Here is a 24,102-nt window from a genome sequence, read left to right as displayed (position 1 = left end):
TATTCGTCGCTATTCAATAGTCCCAAATCGTCTTTTGATATTTTCTGCATTCCAAGAAAAATGCTACTTCACATTCTTTTTTGTTGAGTCTTTTGTGATAATACGATATATTATATATATATATATATATATATATATATATATATATATATATATTTATGTGTGTGTGTGTGTGTGTGTGTTAGTACATGGCATAAGGGTATGTAATTAAATCTTGATTTACTTCGTAGATAATTATGAATCACAAAATAACCACATTGACATGGTACGACTGTCGGCGTCTTGTTACCCAGTAATTATATTCATCAATCTATCTTTCATACGATGCTGACATTAGACATGTTAACATGTGCCTTATACAACACCCTTGTGGGAAACGCTACTATATCAGGTGTTGATGGTACAAGGCTGAACGTCAGACAACTATTTGAGAAGTAATTAACATGACTTGGAAAATGGTGATTACATGATTATGAATAATGTAAAGTACGTTTTCACTGTTATGAATGTTGAATGACATTTGATCTAAAAGCTTCTATCACATTGTAACATTCAGAAATGTGATCATGCTTCGCATTTTAGACTTATTTCCATAATTCATTTTACTCTTCATCTAAGTTTGTCCCCAATAGTATAAAGAGCAAAAGCGGAATCACAGATGGAGTACCTTTGCTCTCTCTTCCTCTATCTTTTTGTTTTTTCTCACTCTTGATCCTATAATATGTATCTTGCTGTTCTTCTCATATTTATGATAATCATGTTCATTCCTGTTGTTTTGCGTAACCATTTGAATGATTTGAAATTGTTGCCTTCTTCATCATTCTTATGTTTTGAAATTCCTCGCTTTCAACCCGTCGAGAGGTCGATTTTGACAATTTGCCTTAAAAGCAAATCAGAATGCTGTTATTATAGGAAATGTCTATTTTGGTCGAATTATTAATTGTGGCGCAAAAAAAAAAGTCTTTTATGCAAACCAACAGTGCGGTTGCGGTATTTTCGAAATGGCGCCATCTACGAAAACATGGTTTAATCCCATGTGTGTGCTTGTGTGTGAGTGCTTGTGAGTATGTGTGTGTGTGTGTGTGGTTAGTTTTTTTTTTTTATTAAGTGATTCGTGAAAGATCACAGATCACCTTTTGTTTCTGTACGAATTCTTTATGATAAAACTTTCACTATTATTTATTTACTTATCTATCTATCTACTTATATAACTGAGTCAAAACTTTAAACTCAAGAAATAAAGCTACGTACTCTGAACTACAAATCCAGTTTCAGGAGGAGCTTATGTTTCTCTGATGTCTACTTGTACATAGCCCTGGACTGGATGATGCCTCTACATCAAACAACGAACATATCGATCCCGAGTAGTTACACCGATACACTACAACATTTACATCTTTCTGTGGTTGGATATTTGTTGGATTGCTTGTAATAAATAAAAATAGAAATATATATATATATATATATATATATATATATATATATATATACATATAGATAGATAGATAGATAGATAGATATTTCTATCGCTCCCTTTTTCTTCCCACTCTCATAATTATATGCCCCACTGCGCCTCACTTGAATAGGCAACATAGGTTGATGGCGCATTACAAGTACCGCATGATGTCCCACTTATCATAATTGTTATTATCATTATCATTATCATTATTATTATTATTATTATAATTATTATTATTATTATCATTATTATTATTATCATCATCATCATCATTATCATTATTATCATTATTATTATTTTTAACATCATTACTACTACTATTATTATTATTGTCTTGAGAGAGGATTCCTGTGTAAATTATTGTAAAATACTCTGTTTTCAAGGTTTGATTATGTAGATTCATTCTGTTACATAGCTGGCTTATAGTTTACAACACATTTCAGAATTAAGTCACGGATAATATTGCTTCTGTTAAACTCTTTCTTTATATGGTATTTTTGGAGAGTGTGTGCAGTATATTGTGGAGTTTTTTAACCGACACTCGAAACACACAAATAACTGCAAACTGTCCGGTTGTGCTGGGGTGGGGTCCATTGATAATCTCACGCAATACACCAGCAATGACAGCTTGAGCATATTGGTTAACACTGGGTTCACTCTGAAAACATGAATATGAACCTTATAGGGTAATAGAAATATATGCACACACGTGTAAGGTATAGTAGTGATTGAGATGATTATTGGGCCTTCAACATTTTGCAAGATAAAAAGAAACCAAGTATGAAATAGTACATAGCATACCATTCTAAAAGGAATTCAAAGTCTATTTGATGAAAATCGGTTACGGAGTGGCTGAGACATCCCCAAATGAAACAAAGTAAAACAAAGTGATCGTAATGAAATGTGGGTCCTACCGTTTATTAGGATCGCTCTGTTTTCGATATCTCAGCCATTTCAAAACTAATTTAATTCAAATAAACGTTGAATTCCTGTTAGAGTTACATGCTCTTTCACACTTCATATGAGGTTTGTCATCATCTCACAAAGAATAGAAACCTGAAGCTAGATATGTCAACCAAAATTCTTTGATGTCGATGCACACTTCAAAATTCACTTAGAACTCTAACACAGCTGCTCCCCCAGTGTCCCCCATTTGCCAGGTTTCGAGGCCCGCGTCGCGTCACCTACTGTGACATCAGAAAAACGTCATCTCATTTGTTATGCAAATTGCTATTTAATTTTCAGCATGAGCGAGGCGTTCCCAGGGGTTGGGGGCCAAATGCAGCCCAGCGATTGGTCTGTTGTTGCAACACGACTCGTAAAATCAAATTATGTAATGTTTATTTATAGATCGTACAGGCCCACAGGACAGGTGCGTATGGACGTTTCTATAGGGCGGAAGAGGAAACCTGAGTCGAGTGGGAGAATACTGTACTCAGCGCTCGTTATAGGATTGCAACAGGACATGCAATAGTTTAAGCCTACGCCTGTTTCATTCACAAGAACATTGCGAGGGACGTTGCAACAGCAGTGCTCCTTGACGGTAAGTAAAACTGTGGAATACTATAAAAAGGGGTTGTGTTTCGTTGCGAGAGTCTTAGTGCAATTTAGTGCAAGATGAAGCTGAAGTAAGTACTGTTTAGAGTGCTACTGCCCCGGACTGTGGTAACTTCACGCTGTCCACCTTCCATTGACGTAAGTAGACACCAAATTACTTTCTCATCATCATGATGTATTGCAAATTTACGTTTTGTTAACGTGACAACCCAATTACAATGTGTTGTAAGCAATGATGGGGAGAACGTTTTCGTTCAGCTGTCGATAAGAAGATTTGATGCTGAATATTTTATTGGCGTGCCATTTTATTTTCTCTTCGACCGGTTTGATTATTGATAGGTGTCTAAATTTGAAATGTTACTGTTGTCAACACGCATCAAATCTCTATACTGCAATAGAGACAGTAGAGTACGCTAAATCTCGAATGTCAATAATTAGACCTAATGGTCGAGGCAGTAGAGTGGACTGCAATGTATCTAGATTTAACAAGATACCGGAGAGTTTATTAACCATTGCTTATTCTGCATTAAAGATCCTGCATGCCTTGTGACACCTGCCCTAGCTGCTATTGAAAAACCTGTAACTGTAGCGCAGTAGCCGTAAGGCCAAGCCCTAGATTATATACCAAAAGACTGGTTAACAATTTAGCATACTTATTGCAGGGCCAGGGGCGGATCTAAACAGAATCCGTCTGTCCGGAGGAGTCTTTTATTTTTTGACGTTCTTGCTCTCTTCCCATGAAGCCAGACGCAGTCTCCGCAGAACATTTCCCAAACGACCAGATACAGACTGATCGCGGATCCAGAAATTTTGTAAAGGGGGGGGGGGGGGGGTGCTCCTCTACCAAATTAAAAAAGGGGGTTCATGCACCCTCCTCCCATTTTTTTTTTCTTTTTATTTCGTTTCTTTTAACCAAAAATAAAGAGGGGGAGCACACCCGGTGCGCCCCCTTCTGAATCCACCACTGCATAGTCTTAATGCATATATTTTCTTGTCGCAGAGGTCACAGAGGTAGTGAAGCCACTTCAAATGGAAGTGGATTCCATGCATTCTTAAACACGTACATGTACAATTGTACATGAGGGAGTATAGTAGCTTGTTAATGTTATCAAGTCCTCAGAAGATTGGTGTCAGGGATTAAGGAAACCACCCTGTTCTCTTGATTTCATGAGTTTTTTTTCAGTGTCTGTGGTTATGTTCTGTATGTAGTGTATTGCTGGTTTATTCTTTTTTCTTCTTTCCTTTTTAGGAACATTTTCCTTTTATAACTCAGCCAATTTTAGCTGATTAGCTCTGGGTGACAGGCATCAATATTACTAGCTGTTACAGTAATTTAACAGAAATGTAATGACTCTCTGCAGTGGTAGATACGTGAAGGCAACCTTGCTCTGATGAAGGAAGAAATGTACCAACATTTCATTGAAATGACCATAAACCATTGGACTTGCAAACAGGCAATACAGTGTAGTTCGAAATGGCATTATGTGTCAGGGTACAGATGTATAGACCCCTTCCTCAAGGTATTTTCACAAAAATATGTACAGGATTTGATTGCAGGAAAAGCTGCAGTCCTGACATCATGAAATCATATCAGCTGTTGGTGTGTGAGTCATCAAATGGCTAATGTATCGATAGTCTCGATTTTAAGAGTGGGCTTACTGAGTTTATAGTACAATGTGCACATATCCAGTTACATTACACACTTCGATTTATGACAATAAATGCTGGTAGTTTTATAAGTGCAGTAGAAGAAACACAAATGAACCTACATAGCATTATATTCTTTGTTAAACTGTTGTGTTCATGCCTACATTACTCAGTGAATATTCATAATGCTGTGCTTATATTTATGAAACTGGAAGTACAAAGACCATAGCGTACATTTCAATAGGTTCAATGGGCCAACTTCAATTACAACTGGACATAAAAATACATTGTCCGAGACCAACTGTCACAGTAAGTGCAGTAGGTATTCAGCAATCCAGTGTGTAACTGATAGAGTCTGTCTTGTAAATGACTATATCTGCAGATCTCTTTATGAATTTCAGCCTGTGATAAGGCAAGGAAACTCTCATGTACAACTTGTAAGTCACTGCCTTGCATGCCTAGTTAAATGCTGTATTTCAGTTGGCTAATAAAAAAAAAACCTCTATTTTTCAGATTCAAAATTACTTGAAGCTCTGGGTTATGGATCCTCTCTCTCTCTAGTGCTATCTGAACTTTTTTTATAAAGAGTTGTATCTTTGAAGAAGCTAAATGTGGCCGGAGAAAGCTAAATGTTCATACACTGTGGTAGTAGAAAATGTGTGTTAAGCAGGAGACTCACATCTAGGGTGGGAGAAATTCAAATTTTAAGTAGGGGGGGGGGGGTGTGAGAGAAATATAGCAGAAGTTACTTCAAAATGGGAGAGATGGAATCTGTGCTCTCTGTATTCACCACTCCCCTGCACCCACCCTTTAAATCTTTAAAGTACACTGGTGAATATGAGTCCTAGCTGCATGAATCATCTGGAGATAATCCAGTGGTAAACAGGATGAGGTGCCTAGATAGATTTCACCTTCTATCTCTCAGCCTCAAACCAGTTGATGTCATCTTAGTTGTATTATCTCTCTCTGTCATTCTCTCTTTCTCTTTTCTCCATGGCTAGTTTTCTTGCCTTTTTTTCATTGCATCACATTGCTTTGAACACTAATTCTCTTTTATTCTGCATCTGATCCGATCCAATTCTTTAAGAGGACTTCCTGCTTCAAAACTTACTGCGGTTTGCTGAGCACTGTACTAAAATTTACTTCTAACACTGTACCTTGTGGAATCTCTGTGTATATGTGCATGATGTGTGCAGGTGAGTGTGTGTGTGTGTGTGGGGGGGGGGGGTGTTCATGATATTGGGCTTACACTAGTTAGTTCAGACCTTACTGCAGAGATTTCTAAGAAGAATTATCTTTCTGTAGTGCATAGTTGTCAGCTAGCAGACAGAAGTGAGAAGATTGATTTTCAGCAAGAAGTGTGTCACATTGAACTGTGATACCCTTTCCACAGTCAGTTGTTGCAGTGCTGCAGCTCAAAAAGCAACTGTCAATTACAATATTGTGTGCAGGCCCAGTTCAAACCCCCTGGGTGCAGTTGTTGTCTGACAGTGACATGTCTCCTCATCACACTGCACTGTGCTGTGCACCTTCACAAAGCAGTTTAACTTCTTCAGGACCGCCTCCTTATAACAATGTCAGCATTTCATACAAAGACTGATGGCCTACATTGTTCTCAGGGGTCTTGTCATGCTCACATGCCTGACAAGCATTTTCTTGTGCCTTATTAAAAAACAACTCCACCCTCCCCTCCCCCCCCCCAAAAAAAAGGATATTATATATCCAACTGACACCAAAAGTCCCATTACTGTATACTATCAGGAGCAATCTTTCTTTTACCACAATATGTCAGAATATTGTATTTGTACGAGATTGCATGATTTACAGCTTAAAAATATTACAGCTGGTTACACCCCACAAGCTCTCCTGGCCCACTCCCAAGAATGATAGGCCACAAAATATCACACCTCTGCTCTTTGACCTCAGCAGCTCTTTTAATGGTTGGTGAGATAAAATCCATCTGCAGACGGATGATATAAAAACTGATTGATATCATGATACACAAACATACATTGTAGCTTAAGACATGGTTGGTTTGTGTACCTTTCAGACACAAAGCAAACATCCTCTCATTTGATTACATGATATCAAGATGAGTAAAATGAGTAACAAGACATGTTATACAAGCTTTGTTAAACCAGTGTTTTAGCCTTATCATTAATACCATAATATGACAGAAGTGTGAAGTTGGTGTATATGAGAAATTTATTATATCATAGAAATGAACAATGATGAGATTCTTTGATCTGAAGGTAAATGGCAAATCATTGTATACATTTGTAGGTGAGTTGTCTGTCCAACACTGCTTTGTCTGTATACAGGCTCTGTATTAGCACATTGCATGTTGAGTCCACCAAATAGAGGGTGTGGAGTAGAGACGACTCTGTTCCCTGTCATTGGTCAATGATTAACTTGATCATCAGTATACAGCGTCTCAATTTACGTGGAAACATGCAACATGTCTTCATAAGGCCTATATGTCAGCTTGTGTGTGTGTGTTTGTTTTTTGTTTTTTTAGTGTGTGTGTGTGTTAGTGCTTTGTTGGCCAAAGATATATTACACCATCTTCTGCCCATTGATATAATAGAAAGTGACATTGCAAGCTAGGTTCCTTTAAATGTCCTATTAGCTTCTCTCAGTTTGACACATAGAGATACCATAGGAGTTTGTGTTTTCAATAACTGTAATAAGTGTAAACGATGTGCTCTCCTCCCCTGCAGACCACATCTCATTCTTTCCTTGAAGCAAGTGACCTTTGACCTCAGCCATCATGAGTTCTGCCAAGCGAGGGAGCCAGGAGGAGTCCATCTTCCGCATCCCACCCTACTACTACATTCATGTCTTGGACCACAATGACAACGTCACCAAGGTCGTTGTGGGTCCCAAGACCTACATCCGCCAGGACCATGAAAGGTATGGAATTCCCAAAGCAATAACGTCAATACTTTGAATCAATAGTCACATGTTTTACCATTTTGAGAAAATGACATCTCTCATGGCTTCTGAAAGATAACCATTATGTCTGGATATTTATCAAAATGTGATAGATTTGTTAGACAAACTAGATGTACCAACTAAGATTTTAAAGGGGATGAAAATGAGTTATGTGGTAGCATGGAATGTGCCACCAAAAGATAGTGATATAGCCAAAAATGCTTTATTCTCATAATAAAGATAGAGAGGAATAAGTGTTTATCCTTCTACCACTCACATCAAGCCTGCAGCTACGCAGATTTTTTCCCCATTCTAAACTCTTGATATTATGCCAAAATGTCATAATTTTGTCACATATGTACATTTCACAATGTGCAAGCTACAGAACTGGAGATGTCATCATATCTTGAACTTCCATCATCTCTCTACCACTTCATCATCTCTCTACCACTTCATCTCTTACTACCATTACATTGTCTTCTCCTTCCACTTCACCATCTCTAACTACAACTCCATCATCTCTTCCAACCACTCCATCATCTCTTACTACCACTTGTCCATCTCTTACTACCACTTTACTATCTCTTACTACCACTTCTCCATCTCTTACTACCACTTCTCCATCTCTTACTACCACTCCATCACTTCTTACTACCATTCCATCATGTCTTTCTACCACTTTACTATCTGTTACTACTACCTTATAATCTCTTACTACCACTACACCATCTCTTACTACCACTTCATCATCTCTTACTACCACTTTATTTCATATGACTACTTCATTTCTTACCACCACATCATCACATGTAACTATCACTTCATCATCTTGTACTACTACTTATGTCATCAGGGTCATCTTTGGGCCTGAGAAGATGATCACCGTGCCTCCCAGGCATTACTGCATTGTGGAGAACCCTGCCGTCAGGAATGAGGCTGGTCAGGTGATGGTGGATGAAAATGGTCAGGTCAAGCTAAGCCATGCTGACCAGGAGATCAGGCTTGCCCGGGAACCCTTCCCTCTCTATCCTGGAGAGATCCTGAAACAGGTGAGACTCATAAATGCCTTGCAGAAATTTTAATCCGTCCAGTGATGAAAAGGTTTGAATTGAGCAATAAGGGATAGAATGAACAAATGGTGTCAAGTGTTGGAGTTGATGATATCAACCAATTGTGCACTGGCACAGCCAGTGTAGATATTTTAGCATCACCTTCACAAAATACCTTCATTGCTGTATGAAGTGTTTTATGTTGACTTTCTCCTCTAGACATATTAAGATGCAACACTAAATAAGTTTAAAAATACAGCTTCTCTCAAATACAGAAGAATAGATAAGATTTCAAGTGGCATAATGGTCTCGGGTAAAATTTCGGCAGTGTGATAAGTTTATATGCTGTCGAATATCTCATAGATACTGTTGTCATTATGAGGCAGAGTTCTTCCATTCATGCCAGGCCACTAATACTCCCGTCTGTGAATCCTAAACTTGCAGGCTGTGACTGCTCTGAAAGTAGTCCAGGCAAACTGTGCCCTCAGACTGCGAGCTGTGCTTGACTTTGAGGACGGGGACAAGAAGCGCGTCGCTGGCGACGAGTGGCTCTTTGAGGGACCAGGGACCTACATCCCTCGTAAGGAGGTGGTTGTGGATGAGACGATCCGAGCAACCATTATCCGACCCAACCAGGCCATCAAGCTTCGGGCCCGTAAGGAGACCAAGGACAGGGAGGGCAACCCAAGGGTGACTGGTGAGGAGTGGCAGGTCAAGAAGATTGGTGCCTACCTCCCGGGGGCCTACGAGGAGGTCGTCGACACGGTCAATGCTTACGTTCTGACAGAGAAGGTAAATCATTGATTAGTAGCGTATTTAGACCATACTAATTACCAGTGCAGTGGACTCCCATTGTAACGAAGTCCTTCAGAATGGCATTCTTTTTTGTTATATCGAAATTTCTTTAAAAAACTGAATAAATAAAGGATAAAAATACATAGAGTGGATAATGTTGCGGCCTGAGTTTTTCTTCATTATGACTGGAATTTTGTTATAACCGTGCTCGTTATAACGGGAGTGTACTGTATCCAGAAAGCTATAAAACAGCGTTAGATGAGTGTCTATGGCTGGTTACTTCATCATTGTAAGCAGGAAGTAGAGAACCGAGAGCTCAAGCGGCTGATTACTAGCGTGCTTCCTCCGCCTGTGACCTCCAAGCAGAGGAAATGAACAAGGTTCTAGAGAGGAAGTTTGGTGTGGAAAAGACCTTAACTAATCAATACCATTAACCTCATTCTATGATGGTACAGGCAGCACATGTTCTTGAAGGCAATATGATAGAAATCTTTTTTTTTTTGGGGGGGGGGGCAATATTATAAAAATCATGTGATTGTGAGCTGAGAAGCAGAATGATACTTAAATAAGTGTGTCCGTGTTACAAGAGGCTTTCATACAGATTTTGATTTACAATGCTCAGACAAAGATATGCATTACTGCCAAAGTGTGAAGAAAGCAGTGCGTGTGAAATATAAAGAAATAGATAAAAGCCATTTTCTCATTATGTGATTCAAAAAGGGGGGAGAATTGTGCACCTTACTCTTCCTGTTGTCAACGTGGAAAGACTTGTTAACCTGTTGAGGACGGACTGATTTTGCTACAACACGCATTCCCATAGACACCTGCTTGAGTATGTGTGCTCGGGCCTCATCCTCAACAAGTTGATGAACACTGTAGGGGCAATTAGAGTACAGTGGTACACACATGTGTTGAAGAAGGATGAAGATCATGTTCTTAGGAAAGTAGTCAAGTGTATTTCAAGGGAATGAACCATGAAAGCAAGGCTGACCAAAGAAGGAGTGGAAGAGACAGGTGGAGTGGGAGCTTGGGAGGGTTTGCTTGAAGCAGGACAATGCCCTGAATTGGGCGAGATGGGGAGAAGCTGTGAGAGCGCTTGCTGTTTGTGAGGGATATCTAGCCACCATCATTATCTGACACATATGTGAATCAGAACTAAATAATGATGATTATGTGACTGGTTTTTTGTTTGTTTGTTTTCAGAATGCTCTGCATGTGAGAGCCACACGCACCTTTACGGACATGAAGAAGGTGACCAGAAAGAACGGTGAGGAATGGCTGATCACGATGAAAGACACTGATGCACACATTCCAGACGTCTATGAAGAGGTGAGAAACTTGTCTTGTGTAACAACTGTAGAAGTATTTCTCCCCCCCCCTTTTTTTCCTTAATATCACATGTTATGTCTGATAACAACATTTGTGGGATTCATAGATACTTACCCATAGACACTCTTTCACTTTTTTCAATCTCAGTAAAATCATAAAATGGTTTGTTTAGTTTCCATTTTCTGTCAGCATTTTTTTTCTTAACACTTGGAGAGTTTTGATAGTTGTCATTTGGCACCTGAAAAAGTGAGTATAGTATGTCATTTCAGTTTCCACAGTAGGCCAGTTCATAGTTTTGCCTTTTGCTTTACTAAAAAAGGGCAATTTGTATGATCAAGGAATTTCGACATTTAAATTTCCTGAGATTAGCATCTGTGATGTAATAACAGATCATTTCATCCTCTTGAATGGTGCTTGCCAGCACTTCAGCCTGACAGCAAACTTAATGCATGATGATATGACTAGTAATAGAACAAGTTTGTTGATGCATTCAATGTGAAAACGAAGCAAAACAAAGAATGAAATGGATGCTACCTTAAGTTTTTGGTGACATTCCGTTATGACCACCTGGTTTAGCTAAGATGAACTTTCATTTGAACATGAATTTCATCCCAGCTTACATGCATTACGTCAATTTGAAAACAAGTGCTTGACCAGCTTAGAGAGAGAGAGAAAAAAAAGGTCACTGTTATTTCCATGTGCTTCTCATATCGCATCAGTCAGAATCACTCATTCAGTATTCACCATTTATGTATTTATATTATGTATGCATATATTGCCTCTTCCGATAGGTTATTGGAGTTGTGAACATCAACACTCTGACCAATCGCCAGTACTGTGTCATCATGGACCCCGTCGGGCCTGATGGGAAGCCACAGCTGGGCCAGAAGAAGCTGGTTAAGGTAAGAAAGATAGTCGTTGCCATTGATAAACATATTTTTCAAATGAATAAAAGTCTTTCCTGTGTGGACTTAGTCTTGATTTGTCTCTTCTGATTGTAAACGTAATAGGATACACTTTCCTTTATGGGGAAAAACATTTTCTAGGTCACTCTATCATGAACAGATGAACCCATTCCATAAATGCATAAAAGTAAATTTATTACCAGAATGTTGCATTGATGTTACCAAGCTTCGTTTAAGGGATATTCTTTCATTTTCATGAAAGACTTGTTAGAGCAGTTTGTGAAGACTTTCTCATAATGCTGTGGTTTATAAGGGCAGTTATGAACTTTAGTATGTGTATGATAACCAAAGTAAAATATTTAATTACATGTCCAGTGTGTATTACTCATCTGCTGCCAGTATATTATGACCGATTTTCCTCTTATCTGTCACAAACTGAGATGTATATAGCTCTCAATGAGATTCAATTTAACTGCTGTCAATGTTTATGTTCTGCTGCAGGGTGAGGTGTCCTTCTTCCTTCAGCCTGGTGAGAGGTTAGAGCAGGGTATCCAGGCAGTATTCATCCTGGGAGAAGATGAGGGACTCATCCTCAGGGCTCAGGAATCCTTCAAAGATGTCAATGCTGTAAGTGTCACTAGACTCTAACCTAACAGGTTACACACATGCATAACGTCGCTGGGGTGACAAGACCTTGTATCTGAAATTTTGGTGAAAATGACTTTTTTGGATTAATGGTCAAATAATCGGTTAAGGGATGTCCTGTCAAAATCCGAACTGTCAATCATACCCAAAATAATTAAGCCACCACGGCATGTCAAAGGAATGTCTATCCCATTGGATACAGTGCTTTGGCCGCCATGTTTATTGGCTCTCCTGAACATTTGACATTTTGTAGATACCAGGTCTTGTCGCCCCAGCGACGATAAGTAGCTATTGGAGTGCTTACGCTCCAGTGTGTGGAGTGTATGGAGGGAGGCGCTCGGCAGGCTTGCCCCCGGGGCCATCATGGTAAAAGGTGCTCCTTGCTAGCATATTCTAACAGCCTAGGAGTGCGGACTCACAGTACGCCCTGTGCAGTTTTGTTAGTGCGCAGAGCACACACACGGACGAAGCTAAGTCCACCATTACTGGGTAGGGCACTTTTGCATATCCTTGTGATGACGGATGTTGTACATAGTTAGCCCTCTGTAGGCAGTGAGTATATAACTTCATTGACTCTCACAAGTTTTGTCCCGACATCACTCTACTTCAGTGGAAGTGATTCATGATTATATTGACACAGAACACATTCCTATATCATGGTACTTGGTATGTGCCATTACTTTGATATGTATTGTAAGGAGATCTTTCACACAGTACAATAGATTGATTGGAGAATGAAATTAACCATAATTTATAATGACATTTGACCATCACTATACTACAGACAGGGACATTTGACATCAATTCTTATTGCATTCTTATAACTTTTGTTTTTGCTTATTTTCCTATGCTGTAAGATTGGCTTTTATATTTCATTTGTAAGTGAGCAATTCCTATGTCATAACAAACGATGATAACTAGGCTGATAATTTGTAATTTCACAGGAGGGCGTCGTCCGTAACCCCGGAGACAGGTGGATGATCCGTGGTCCCTGTGAGTATGTGCCCCCTGTGAAGGTGGAGGTTGTTACCAGGCGTAAGGCCATCCCTCTGGATGAGAACGAGGGAGTTTACATCCGAGACACAAAGACAGGAAAGGTGAGGAAAATATCAAGAACTTAGAGTTTTGGTGTAAACACACCCACATCTTTAGCATATGGCCAGCATGTCTGTGAGTACATAGTAGGCTAAATTGAAGTCACAAATACTGGCTTCTCCTAAAGCTAAATTGTCTAGTCAGATGACAGAGGGTCACAACGAAGCTTTCATTGGTGTGGAGCAAGACATGCTTTTTTCACCTATTTTCTGACATAATTTGGCAAAGCCTAGACATTTTAAGTCATGTATTAAACCACTGACAACATGGTGCAGATTTTATTTCAGCATTTTAAGCATGACAACAACAACAACAAAAAAGAAAATGTATTGCATGAATCTGAAAAAAAATAAAGGAAATCAGTTATTTGTATTTTGATGCAATGTCAGTGGAGATTGTATGTTCATTTGCGATGCTTTCGTAGGATTTTTTTGTGTGTGTGTTTTGTTGGTTATTGGGGAATTTCCAGTGAGTAAGCAATTGGTAATTCCTCTGACAATACATTTGTGAAATCACATGCATTATGTGACTTCCTGAAGTCCACATGTTTTGATTGGTAACTTTTGACCTCTGACCTAAGGTGCGTGCGGTCACTGGAGAGACCTACATGTTGAACCAGGATGAGGAGCTGTGGTCTAAGGAGCTACCACCTGCTGTGGAGGAACTCCTACAGAGTGCCCGGGACCCCCTTGCAGACCGGAGTGACAGGAGGGGTGGGGGCCAGCCCCGCCCCAGGGAGAAGACACGTGTTGTCTCCTTCCGAGTTCCCCACAATGCAGCTGTACAGATCTATGACTACAAGGAGAAGAAGGCTAGGTAAGAATGCTTGAACCTCTTTGTCACAAACTTTTAAACTTATCTTTTTTCCTGCAACTGATTTGCAAATTGCCGTACATGGACATAAATAAGCACTGATTTGATCAGTGTTTTAGTGTAATAGTAGCCATGACAAAAGAAATCATGGGCATTATACATCCCCGGTACTTGGGCAGGATTCAAACCTATGACCTCCTGATCTCCAGACAGGCATCTTATCCACTAGACAACCAAGTTTCAAACCAACAGCCATTGCTGGTTCTAATCCTTGTAGTTTGCAGTGGGTACTGCATATTTACTCACATTCATGAACTTGAATTATTCATTCTCTTTTGAGACAACCTAGACAGTAACTTCCATGTACATTGAACAATAATTTTTGGAACATTTATATGGATGAGAAATATGTTGTGGACAAAACATGCAGATCTATTGTGATGCAATATTGACATTACAAAAATTGTATTTTACATAAACATGTAGATATTAGATATTGCACGGAAGGAGCACATAGTTACGTAATGTTTACAGTTGTTATGTCATTCTCCACACTGTCAGCCAAAATGATAGTGAAGAAAGAAAAATGCCATTTCTTCTTTGTGCTGCCCTCTAGGGTTGTCTTTGGGCCAGAGTTGGTCATGCTTGGACCAGATGAGCAGTTCACCCAGCTGAGTCTGTCTGGAGGCAAGCCAAAGAGACCCAATGTTATCAAGGCACTATGCCTCCTCCTTGGACCAGATTTCTGCACTGACATCATCACCATAGAGACAGCTGACCACGCCCGCCTCCAGCTGCAGCTCTCATACAATTGGTGAGAATCTTTTCTCCAATGTATACTTGTTATAAATTCTGAGAGGGGTTGGTGCATTGATGTAAATTCTGTGAGGAGCACTGTGAAGGTAGTTAATACAGCTCTATAATAGAGATCTCCCAATTCCATATCAATCATTCAAATGGTGTGAACAATTACAATTAAAGCCATCACAGTACCTGAAATCATATATTTTCAGTTTATGCAATTATTATTAGGAGAAATTTAAAAGGCAATCATTGAGACCATTTGATATTTGTTGTGTCAGGAATGTTTCTTTACAGGGGTATGTAGGGATGTTGTTCTTGGTGATCTATCCTTTCTTAGACAGGTGCCATATATTGTCCCCACAAGCATTTCAAAAAGTTTGTGTGTCTCGTTATGCTGTAGTTGTCAAAGCTTTTAAATGTGCTCCCGGGAAATGGGAGTCGTCCACCATTTTTTCATCCACCATCAAAGAATTGTGTGTGACAATCTAAGATACTCTGGTCACCTTTAACCCTAAAAGGGCCGGGGTATCCGCCCCCCCCCCTCAACGTTTCGCGCTATAATTCTGTAACGTTAGAAGGCCTCGTCGCGAGGCTTCTCGACTTTGTTTGTTCAAGTCTCGCGCAACTTTTGAGACCAAATTTGCAACGTCCGCGCATACTTTTGCGAAGCCACGCCCATTTTTGTAACGGAATGTCGCCCCAAAACGGGCACAATTTTGTGATTTTGTGTACATTTCCTATGGAAAACAGTGCTCTGTCATGAAAGTCATAAAAACCTGATTATTTTTACAATTAATCACTTTCATTGATTAATTTTGTGCTATATGGTAGAAAAGTGGTCAGTGACAATTTCCAATGAAAAAACAAAAGTTGAAAAACAAAGATTTGTATGTTGTCCGGTCAGAACTGTGATTGTCAAATTGTATTTGAGAAAAATTGATGACCACACACAGAATTTGCATATATACTGTATCATCACATGTGATATGAAATGACAGCCTGTTTGTATGTTTCCATGATGCAGGCACTTTGATGTGCCTGACAAGAAGGACCCAGCGGCTGCTGCCAAACTCTTCAGTGTGCCAGACTTTGTGGGAGACGCCTGTAAAGCCATTGCCTCGCGGGTCAGGGGTGCTGTGGCCGGAGTCCAGTTTGATGACTTCCACAAGGTACTGAATACACTTCACTTCATCTTCTTTTGGTGATTTCATCAATTATTGGTTTGATTGCAGAGATGTCAATCTTTGCTTGTGAAATCCAGTGAATATGACTACACTCTGTATCTTTTCTATTAAAAGACTCCATAGAAAACTCTACATTTGATTTTCATTCATCACGGTATCATTCTCGTCATTCTTCCCCAACTGCAGAACTCGGCTAAAATCATCCGTGCCTCCGTCTTTGGCTTTGATGACAACAGGAAGGTTCGCGAAAAGTTCCTGTTCCCCCAAAACAACCTTGTCATCACCTCCATTGACATCCAGTCTGTGGAGCCAGTAGACCAGAGGACCAGGGATGCCCTGCAGAAATCTGTGCAGCTAGCCATTGAGATCACAACCAACTCACAGGAAGCTGCTGCCAGGTAGGCAAACCTGGCTACTCCTTTCATACTCTTATATCACCATACACCTTACACCAATACCATACCCATTGCTCTATCATTACAAACTCTGACTATGAACAACTTCAAAAGCAGCAGATAAATATGGAAGGTGACACAGAAGCCTCTTCACAACTACTTTAAAATATAAGACCAAGATGAGATGCTATGACTTAATTACCGGGACAAGTGTTCATTTATATTGGAATTGGCAGTATCCAAAAAGTTTGGGTTAATCATCTTTTATCATTGTATTGGTTTTTGAAAGTGTCAAAGTATTATTCAATCAACTAAAAGCTACATTTTATGTCATTGTTGCATCTACTGTGGGAAAATGAGGATATATATGACACTCCTGATTGATCTGAAATCATTACCAGGCATCTTCTCTCCAACAATTACCAGGCACGAGGCAGAGCGTCTGGAGCAGGAGGCCCGTGGCCGGCTAGAGCGTCAGAAGATCCTGGACGAAGCCGAGGCAGAGAAGGCCCGCAAGGAGCTGCTAGAGCTGCAGGCCAACAGTGCTGCAGTGGAGAGCACTGGGCAGGCCAAGGCAGAGGCTCAGTCCAGGGCTGAAGCAGCCAGGATTGAGGGAGAGGCTGCTGTGGAACAAGCCAGGCTGAAGGCTGAGGCAGCCAAGATTGAGTCGGTGAGTGGAGATGAGATTGTATGGGAAGCTTAGTGAGTAATCATAAGTCACATGACTACTGCCTTGGCTACAGACTAAAACCCTTAAAGAGTAGCGAACACTCTTTGAGGTAATAGGAAGTACACCTGCATGTAAGATGCTAAATGTACACAACACCTTTCATTAAGAAATGTACTTTGGTTTTGATTGTGGATAAGGAAGTGAATAGCTACTAACACAGTTCATGTGTGAGGTAAAGATGTAAGCTATGTATGATGAATTGTTATTTACCCAGTAACCATCAGCTTTGACTTAAGAAACTGTAGGATTTACAAAAAAGATGTGAGATAATAGAATTTTTTCATGAATGCAGAGGTAGGTTTTGTAGGGGTCTTGGGCAATCATGTCCTGGGCAATTACCCCCAGACCCTTCCCCTAACCCTAATCCTAATCCTAATTGTAACCCTAACCCTAATCTTTACTGTAACCTTATCACTAACCAGTATTTAGCCGGGAGTTAATTGCCCTGATACAATTTTGTAGACATGTGCAAACCAAAAAATGACAAACAATAGGGGGGCAGCAGACAAATTCTAGAAAAAATATAATTACATGTATATTATTTTATGTAGTATCGTGCTATCCTTGCATGTATCTTAATCTGTGACTTCTAATTCTTGATGTCCCTCTGTAGGAGTCTGAGTTGCAGCGTCTGACCAGTGCCCGGGAGGCTGAGACTAAGTACATCCGTGAGCAGAACACTCTGGAGGTGACCAAGGCCAAACAGATGGCAGACATTGACACTGAGAAATTCAGGAACATGGTTCAGGCCATCGGTGCCGACACCATCCGCTCCATCGCCACTGCTGGGCCAGAGATGCAGGTATGTTTTGTGAAGAGTTTCCTTCTCACTATGTGTGTGTGTGTGTGTGTGTGTGTCCAAACTGTGTGTAGAGTGTCCAGAAGGATACAGAAGTATGTCTGTATACACCATGTATATAGTGATTTCATACAAGGATTTATTTGTAAGAATGAGTATGATGTTTTACTGTCTGTTTATAGATACATCAAAAACGTCTCGTGCCTGACACCGAGTGGATGGGACAATTTGTAGAAGTGTGAATAAAACAGTAAAAATTCTAGTTGGTTTTTTTTAATGAAAATTTATGCAAGTTTTAACTTATTAAATTCTCAGTTGATGAGCTGATCGTTTTTGTAAGAGACTAGAAAGATACTGCACATGGCCTCAATGACCACGGAGAGACAGTGGAAGAAGAAGTTTCAATTAATGATGATATCATTTCGGATGGCAATGCATGGGAAACCAGGAAATATTGGTCTTAGCAAGTGCAGTTTTCCATATTGTTCCATTTGAAGTAGACTCTGCACTAAGCTGTGACTTGCACTTGTAGCCAGAGTTTGCACACCAGGCAAATGTGTATGCAACAGATGAGGCAAAATACAGCGTATTACAGCACGACTATTTACCACTGACAGTAACCTACAATGTATGAGGAATTAATACTCTTGTCATCGTGTTTATTGGGACATGCCTAGATATTGCACAGGCAAATTTAGGGACCAAAACATGCATTCATTAATGCACCTCTAAAAATACCTTATATAGATAGTAATCTTGATAACTTTTTTGTTGCTTGTTACAGGTGAAGCTGCTGTCCTCCTTGGGTCTGAAGTCTACACTCATCACCGATGGTACCACACCCATCAACCTTTTCAACACTGCACATGGCCTGCTGGGTAACATTGCCACCAAGCGAGGCATTGAGCAGGTTGATACTGATGAGTGAGCTTTGCTGCAGTGAAGAGTTAACTGTCAGAGTAACTACATCACAAGCTCCTATATCAATATAGGAACATAGCTCCCAGGAACCTCTTCTACTCTTTATGTTAGCTTTAGCATAACTATTAATGTGTAATACAGAAACACATGTGGTGTGTATACTTGCAAAGCTTATAGTTAGACTAACTTTCAATGTGGAAAGAAAGTCCATGGACAGTAGGGGGTGGTGTCAGTAAATGGGAATGATATCCTATAAGAATCGTTATCGGAAATAAGGTCTTTTCTGCTTAATCAAATTCTCTGAAATAAAGTGAATGGTCTGTGTTCAGGACACAAAAGATATGAATAAGTCTGCGTAACTCTTTGAAGATCTTTTTTTTTTCTCTCTTTTTTTAACTGCCAGAGAGAATATGTGATCCAAAGAATGCTTGGAAAAAGACGTTTCTATGCTTCTTTTTATTTTTAATGGAATAAATGCTGAAAACACAAATAGCATTTTAATGCCTTGAGTTTCTACGCTACAGCTTGATACATATTCTCTTTGGCTCTTTATCACTTTTGCAAAACACTTCACGTATTCAGTCTTGAAAATACCCCAAACGAAAAATGGCGTATGCAGCAGTGATACTTGTACCTGCTTGCTGTAGGATAGAATTCTGCTGAAATGTTGTTCAAAACTCAGTAACAGGAAGGATCAGTGCTAGAGATGGAACCGCAGCTCCTCGTGCTTTGTGAAGAAAGTTGAAAAGATGCTTAGACAACATACCTTCACTTTATTTCAACATAGAAATAAGGGCACTCAGGATTTCAGGTATACAGTCTTCTGCTGTCCAGTGAAAGTTTAGGTAATACAACATGATTTGTATCATAATTTGCTATATTATATGCATATACTCGTCTGTCTAGTCTTTCATAACATAGCTGAAACCGAGATCTTACCAGCATGATATGCATTCAGGATATAAGGTGTACCAATTTGAGTGAATAAGGAGAGAAACATGCAAATATGGCACAATTAAGGTAGAAAACAAACTTTGTGTAGACTCGTGCCTTGCAAATGTTTTTGTTTCTAGGAAAAGACCAAAGTAATATATGTGTGGGTGAGATCTAAATACATTTCTGTGCTAATAGGTTTTGTGTAGAACACAATCTGTAATGTGTGACTTACTGTTAGTTATATGCTGCCATCTGTGTGTGGTGTGTGTCTTTTGTTTAATTATGATGCTACAGTAGGAAGTTCTATGGCATCATGTAAAAGATGTTCAGCTTAAAACTGAACGATATTTTGAATATGGAGTATGCACATGGTTGCTTTTTTAATTTTCATGACATGAGAATGTCAGGTTATATTTTCTGTATCATTGTTATTCTATTTGTGAGGTTTCTTTGAAGAAATCTATATCTTTTTGTATCTTGTTGACACTTTGCAATTATGTATTTTTCTATTTGAGATTTATTGCCCATACACATATTTGTTATGAGAAAGTGACTATATAGAACCTATTGTTTCTTGTCAAGAGGAAATAAAGCTCTTTATCATCTTGGAAATGAGTTTTGTTTTGCTTTTTTTTTTCTTTTTCTATCATGTTCTGATCTTAACAGACATTGCTGTCTTGTGCATGCTCATATTTAGGTAAATTATGACCCTGAATGAGACCAAAGGGCATACATGTAATGTCCATGTGTATTAGGGTACAAAGACAAAGAAATATGGAGAGTGGGGACCTGAAAAATCACTTTGATGGAGAGTGGGGACCTGAAAAATCACTTTGATGGAGAGTGGGGACCTACAAAATCACTTTGATGGAGAGTGGGGACCTACAAAATCACTTTGATGGAGAGTGGGGACCTACAAAATCACTTTGATGGAGAGTGGGGACCTACAAAATCACTTTGATGGAGAGTGGGGACCTACAAAATCACTTTGATGGAGAGTGGGGACCTACAAAATCACTTTGATGGAGAGTGAGGACCTACAAAATCACTTAGTTGAACAAGGGTTTTGTTACACCGGACCTCTAAATAACTGCACATGTAACAAGATTCCACTGCTATTGATGTGACTACTACCACGTACTGTATATGCCATATATTTAGCAAGTCTAAATTTTTGAGAATCGGAACTTCCCGACCATTTCCCCAGTGGTTAAATTCGCGATGATGGAATCCTTTACTGAATGGAGAAATGTATACGCATACGTCACATTCAAAGCGTGATCAGAGTCAATATTTTCCTGTGTCTTTAATTTTACGAATAGCACCCGACTCGCGAAAATAAAAATCTCACAAAAATATTTGGCATGTACAGTATGTAGCATTGTCACTTTTGCAAAAATTAAAAGAACTATTTTCACACACCTCTCTGAACACCCATACAACCAGTGAAATGAATACACAGAAAACAAGCTTTGTTTTCAACTCTTCAGCAGTCACCTGCCAGATTTGTACTTCTTTGAACCCACATGACATGCCCATGGTGTAGCCATTCAAATCATATTTATAGAAAATTAACTCAAGAACTGCTTAAAAATCAGAAGCAAAATACCTACACTGTAACAGATTGCAAAAACCTACACAATAAATGCTCTCACTTGGAGCACATTCCATGTTCCTCAATTTCAACATAAAAATTCAATTACTTTTTGAACAGTGCATTTTTACTAAAAGCGATACCTAGAAGACTATGTATATATTCATATATATTTATAATATGTATAACCTTAATTTTAGCATTCATTATAAATACCTCTGAACAAAATCTGCAACAACTCTTTCCTAAAGCTGGGGGCTGAAATGATCAGCATGACAGTTACTTACACTGTAACTTGTATACTTTCATGAAAATAGCTGCACTTTCTTCATCATTTGAGAGGGGAATAAGAGTTCCCCAACGAGGGATCTACATTAGGTGTTCTGTCAACACTTTCCTGCAAGTTGACATCTTGACGTACACTTTGTGTAGTACACCTTCATCTGGGACTGGAGATACCTCAGAACACAACCTGTATTTCAACTACGTTCTGAATACACAGAAAGCAATGTGTTGGCCTTCCATATTTTGTAAGAAACTTGAAGTAAAGAAGATTGTAACATTGTGACCACCGGGTGGTAAAGAACAGACAGGCCACGACTGCTGCCTAGGGGATCTAATGAAGAGTTTGTTTGCAAAAACCGACAAGTCCATATTTGCCAAATGAAGATATTTGCGATTAATGGTCACGAAAAATAAAGAGAGTAATAAGAAATTTTTGCTTCTTTTGACCATAACTTCACAAATGTACCTTTATATGTAGTGACCAATGTATCATTTAAAAGGTATTATTTTGTACTTTATGACAGAGACCGTACTTCAAAATCTTCAAAAATGGACTTAACGGTTTTTGCAAACAAACTCTTTGAATACTTCAGTCACTCAATGATGTTCAAATGATATGTTACATCCAGGTTAGAATGTGGTTTTGCAGCGGAACCTTGGCCCAATTTGATGCTTCTTTTAATACCATCTTTGGCAACAAATAAAATGCTTGCAGCTGACTGGGTGGAGGCTCATTGTAGTTGTACATCTCTCATACAAGGAATGTTAAGCATTGTAATTAAACATAGGGCCCTTTATTAACCTTTTTGACAAACAAGGTTGTGTATGAGAAGCAAGCTCAAGATGTGTGTCAAGATTTCTCAAAACATTAGAAGAAAAGCCTTGATCTAGTGGAAGTCAAGTTTTCTCAGTAAATCAAACACACCCACCACCTGTTAGAGATGAGGACACACTGTGTGTACCCACACAAGGAGTTCAGTTAAGCAATTTAGCAACATGTATAATACACTATAATTATCCTTTTATGCAGTGTATGTCTCAATTCAAATAGGAGACCCCTCACAGCTGAACAAATACCAGTGTGCACCAAATATAACTTATTATTATCACAGAACATTTCAGTTGCATGCTCACAACTGCAGCTCTGCTTCACGATGTAGATTACTACACATTTTTTTTTTCAAATTTCAAAACATGTACATGTACTGATAATTTCTGTGTTTACAGTGTACATTTATTTTATTTCACTTCATTCAAGATTTCAATTTTTAAACAAAATAACACACAAATGACTTGAAAAGAACAGTCTATTCAGTCACTCTGCTTGCTCTGTACCACTGCAATAGGATAGTCTTGCATTTGCCACACATGTCTACACTTTCATGTTCTGCATACAATTTAACAGAACTGAAGGTGAAGATAATATGAACTAGCAAAGTGCTGAAGACAATGGAATCTTGCAGTATGCATGTAAAACAGGCAACATAACATTCAGTCATCTGCATTACACAAACGCCCTTGCAATTAAAGAAAAAATGATGTTGACACATACTTCAGGACTAAAGCCTATGATATTCAACTCATGTATCGAGTTTATTTTTGAGTGCCTTTCTTATAAGTTCCTTTCTCCAAGTTTTCTTTCAAGCCAACAGATTACACACTTGCTTCAAGTGGCTTGTTACTTATTCCAAAACACAACCATAAACACACACACACACACACACACAAACAAACACACACAAATAAAAGAAAATAAAATACAACGATGCAGTACATTTAATACAGCATCTAAAATTCCTATTACAAGTGTATTAAAGAGTACATGGCGTGTTAAACCTTTGTTGCAACTCAAAACACTACAAAGATTGGGAAACACTCACTGCAACAAACATATTAGGTCATTAATTTGCTTGGCTTGACAGTATGAATGAGATTAATCCTGCTGCATTGTTGACATTAAGTACAACACTCAGAATGCAGGAGTGTCATGGAAGTCCACTCACTTTATCACTGAAGGTAAACATGAAGATGACTTGAAGTCATCAAACTCTTTGTATTCATAACATTTTAGACAAACAGGAAAAAAAAATGCATCATTAAATGCAGAAGGTGAAGTGAAAATATGACCAAAAAAAATTGCAAATGAAAAAAATAACCATGTATGGATAATCTACACATACAATGGGGTGATGTCTTATTTAGACAATTGCTGTTAATTATGCAAAA

At 38.9% G+C, this 24,102-nt stretch overlaps 1 protein-coding gene across 2 annotated transcripts; it reads left to right on the top strand.

The window, feature by feature from the left end:
- The first annotated feature begins 2,854 nt into the window (after nucleotides 1-2,854).
- On the top strand, nucleotides 2,855-19,675 carry LOC139738026 (major vault protein). Of its 2 annotated transcripts, none has more exons than XM_071648691.1 (15): nucleotides 2,855-3,002; nucleotides 7,384-7,576; nucleotides 8,451-8,646; nucleotides 9,091-9,438; nucleotides 10,645-10,770; nucleotides 11,562-11,672; nucleotides 12,177-12,302; nucleotides 13,265-13,417; nucleotides 13,996-14,231; nucleotides 14,845-15,042; nucleotides 16,057-16,201; nucleotides 16,403-16,614; nucleotides 17,038-17,281; nucleotides 17,955-18,143; nucleotides 18,925-19,675. In XM_071648691.1, exons 2-15 carry the CDS (start codon nucleotides 7,434-7,436, stop codon nucleotides 19,066-19,068), a joined length of 2,571 nt encoding a protein of 856 aa, XP_071504792.1. In that variant the 5' UTR covers nucleotides 2,855-3,002; nucleotides 7,384-7,433; the 3' UTR covers nucleotides 19,069-19,675. The 2 variants fall into 2 exon arrangements, with proteins under 2 accessions (XP_071504792.1, XP_071504793.1); XM_071648692.1 differs by lacking the exon at nucleotides 2,855-3,002 and adding an exon at nucleotides 3,060-3,154.
- Nucleotides 19,676-24,102: the final 4,427 nt, after the last annotated feature.

This window comes from Diadema antillarum, unplaced genomic scaffold (assembly GCF_040938485.1).
Source record: "Diadema antillarum isolate AM-2024a unplaced genomic scaffold, OU_Dant_1.0 seq00000719_RagTag, whole genome shotgun sequence".
Classification (NCBI taxonomy): Eukaryota; Metazoa; Echinodermata; class Echinoidea; order Diadematoida; family Diadematidae; genus Diadema; species Diadema antillarum.
This window is presented reverse-complemented; position numbering and strand designations above follow the sequence as displayed.

Bases quoted from the DNA above. Each gene is read 5' to 3' on its own strand.
- LOC139738026 (XM_071648691.1), top strand. From the start codon at position 7,434: ATGAGTTCTGCCAAGCGAGGGAGCCAGGAGGAGTCCATCTTCCGCATC. The intron at 11,673-12,176 runs GTAAGAAAGATA...GTTCTGCTGCAG, and splicing joins GCCAGAAGAAGCTGGTTAAG to GGTGAGGTGTCCTTCTTCCT. The intron at 15,043-16,056 runs GTGAGAATCTTT...TCCATGATGCAG, and splicing joins CTGCAGCTCTCATACAATTG to GCACTTTGATGTGCCTGACA.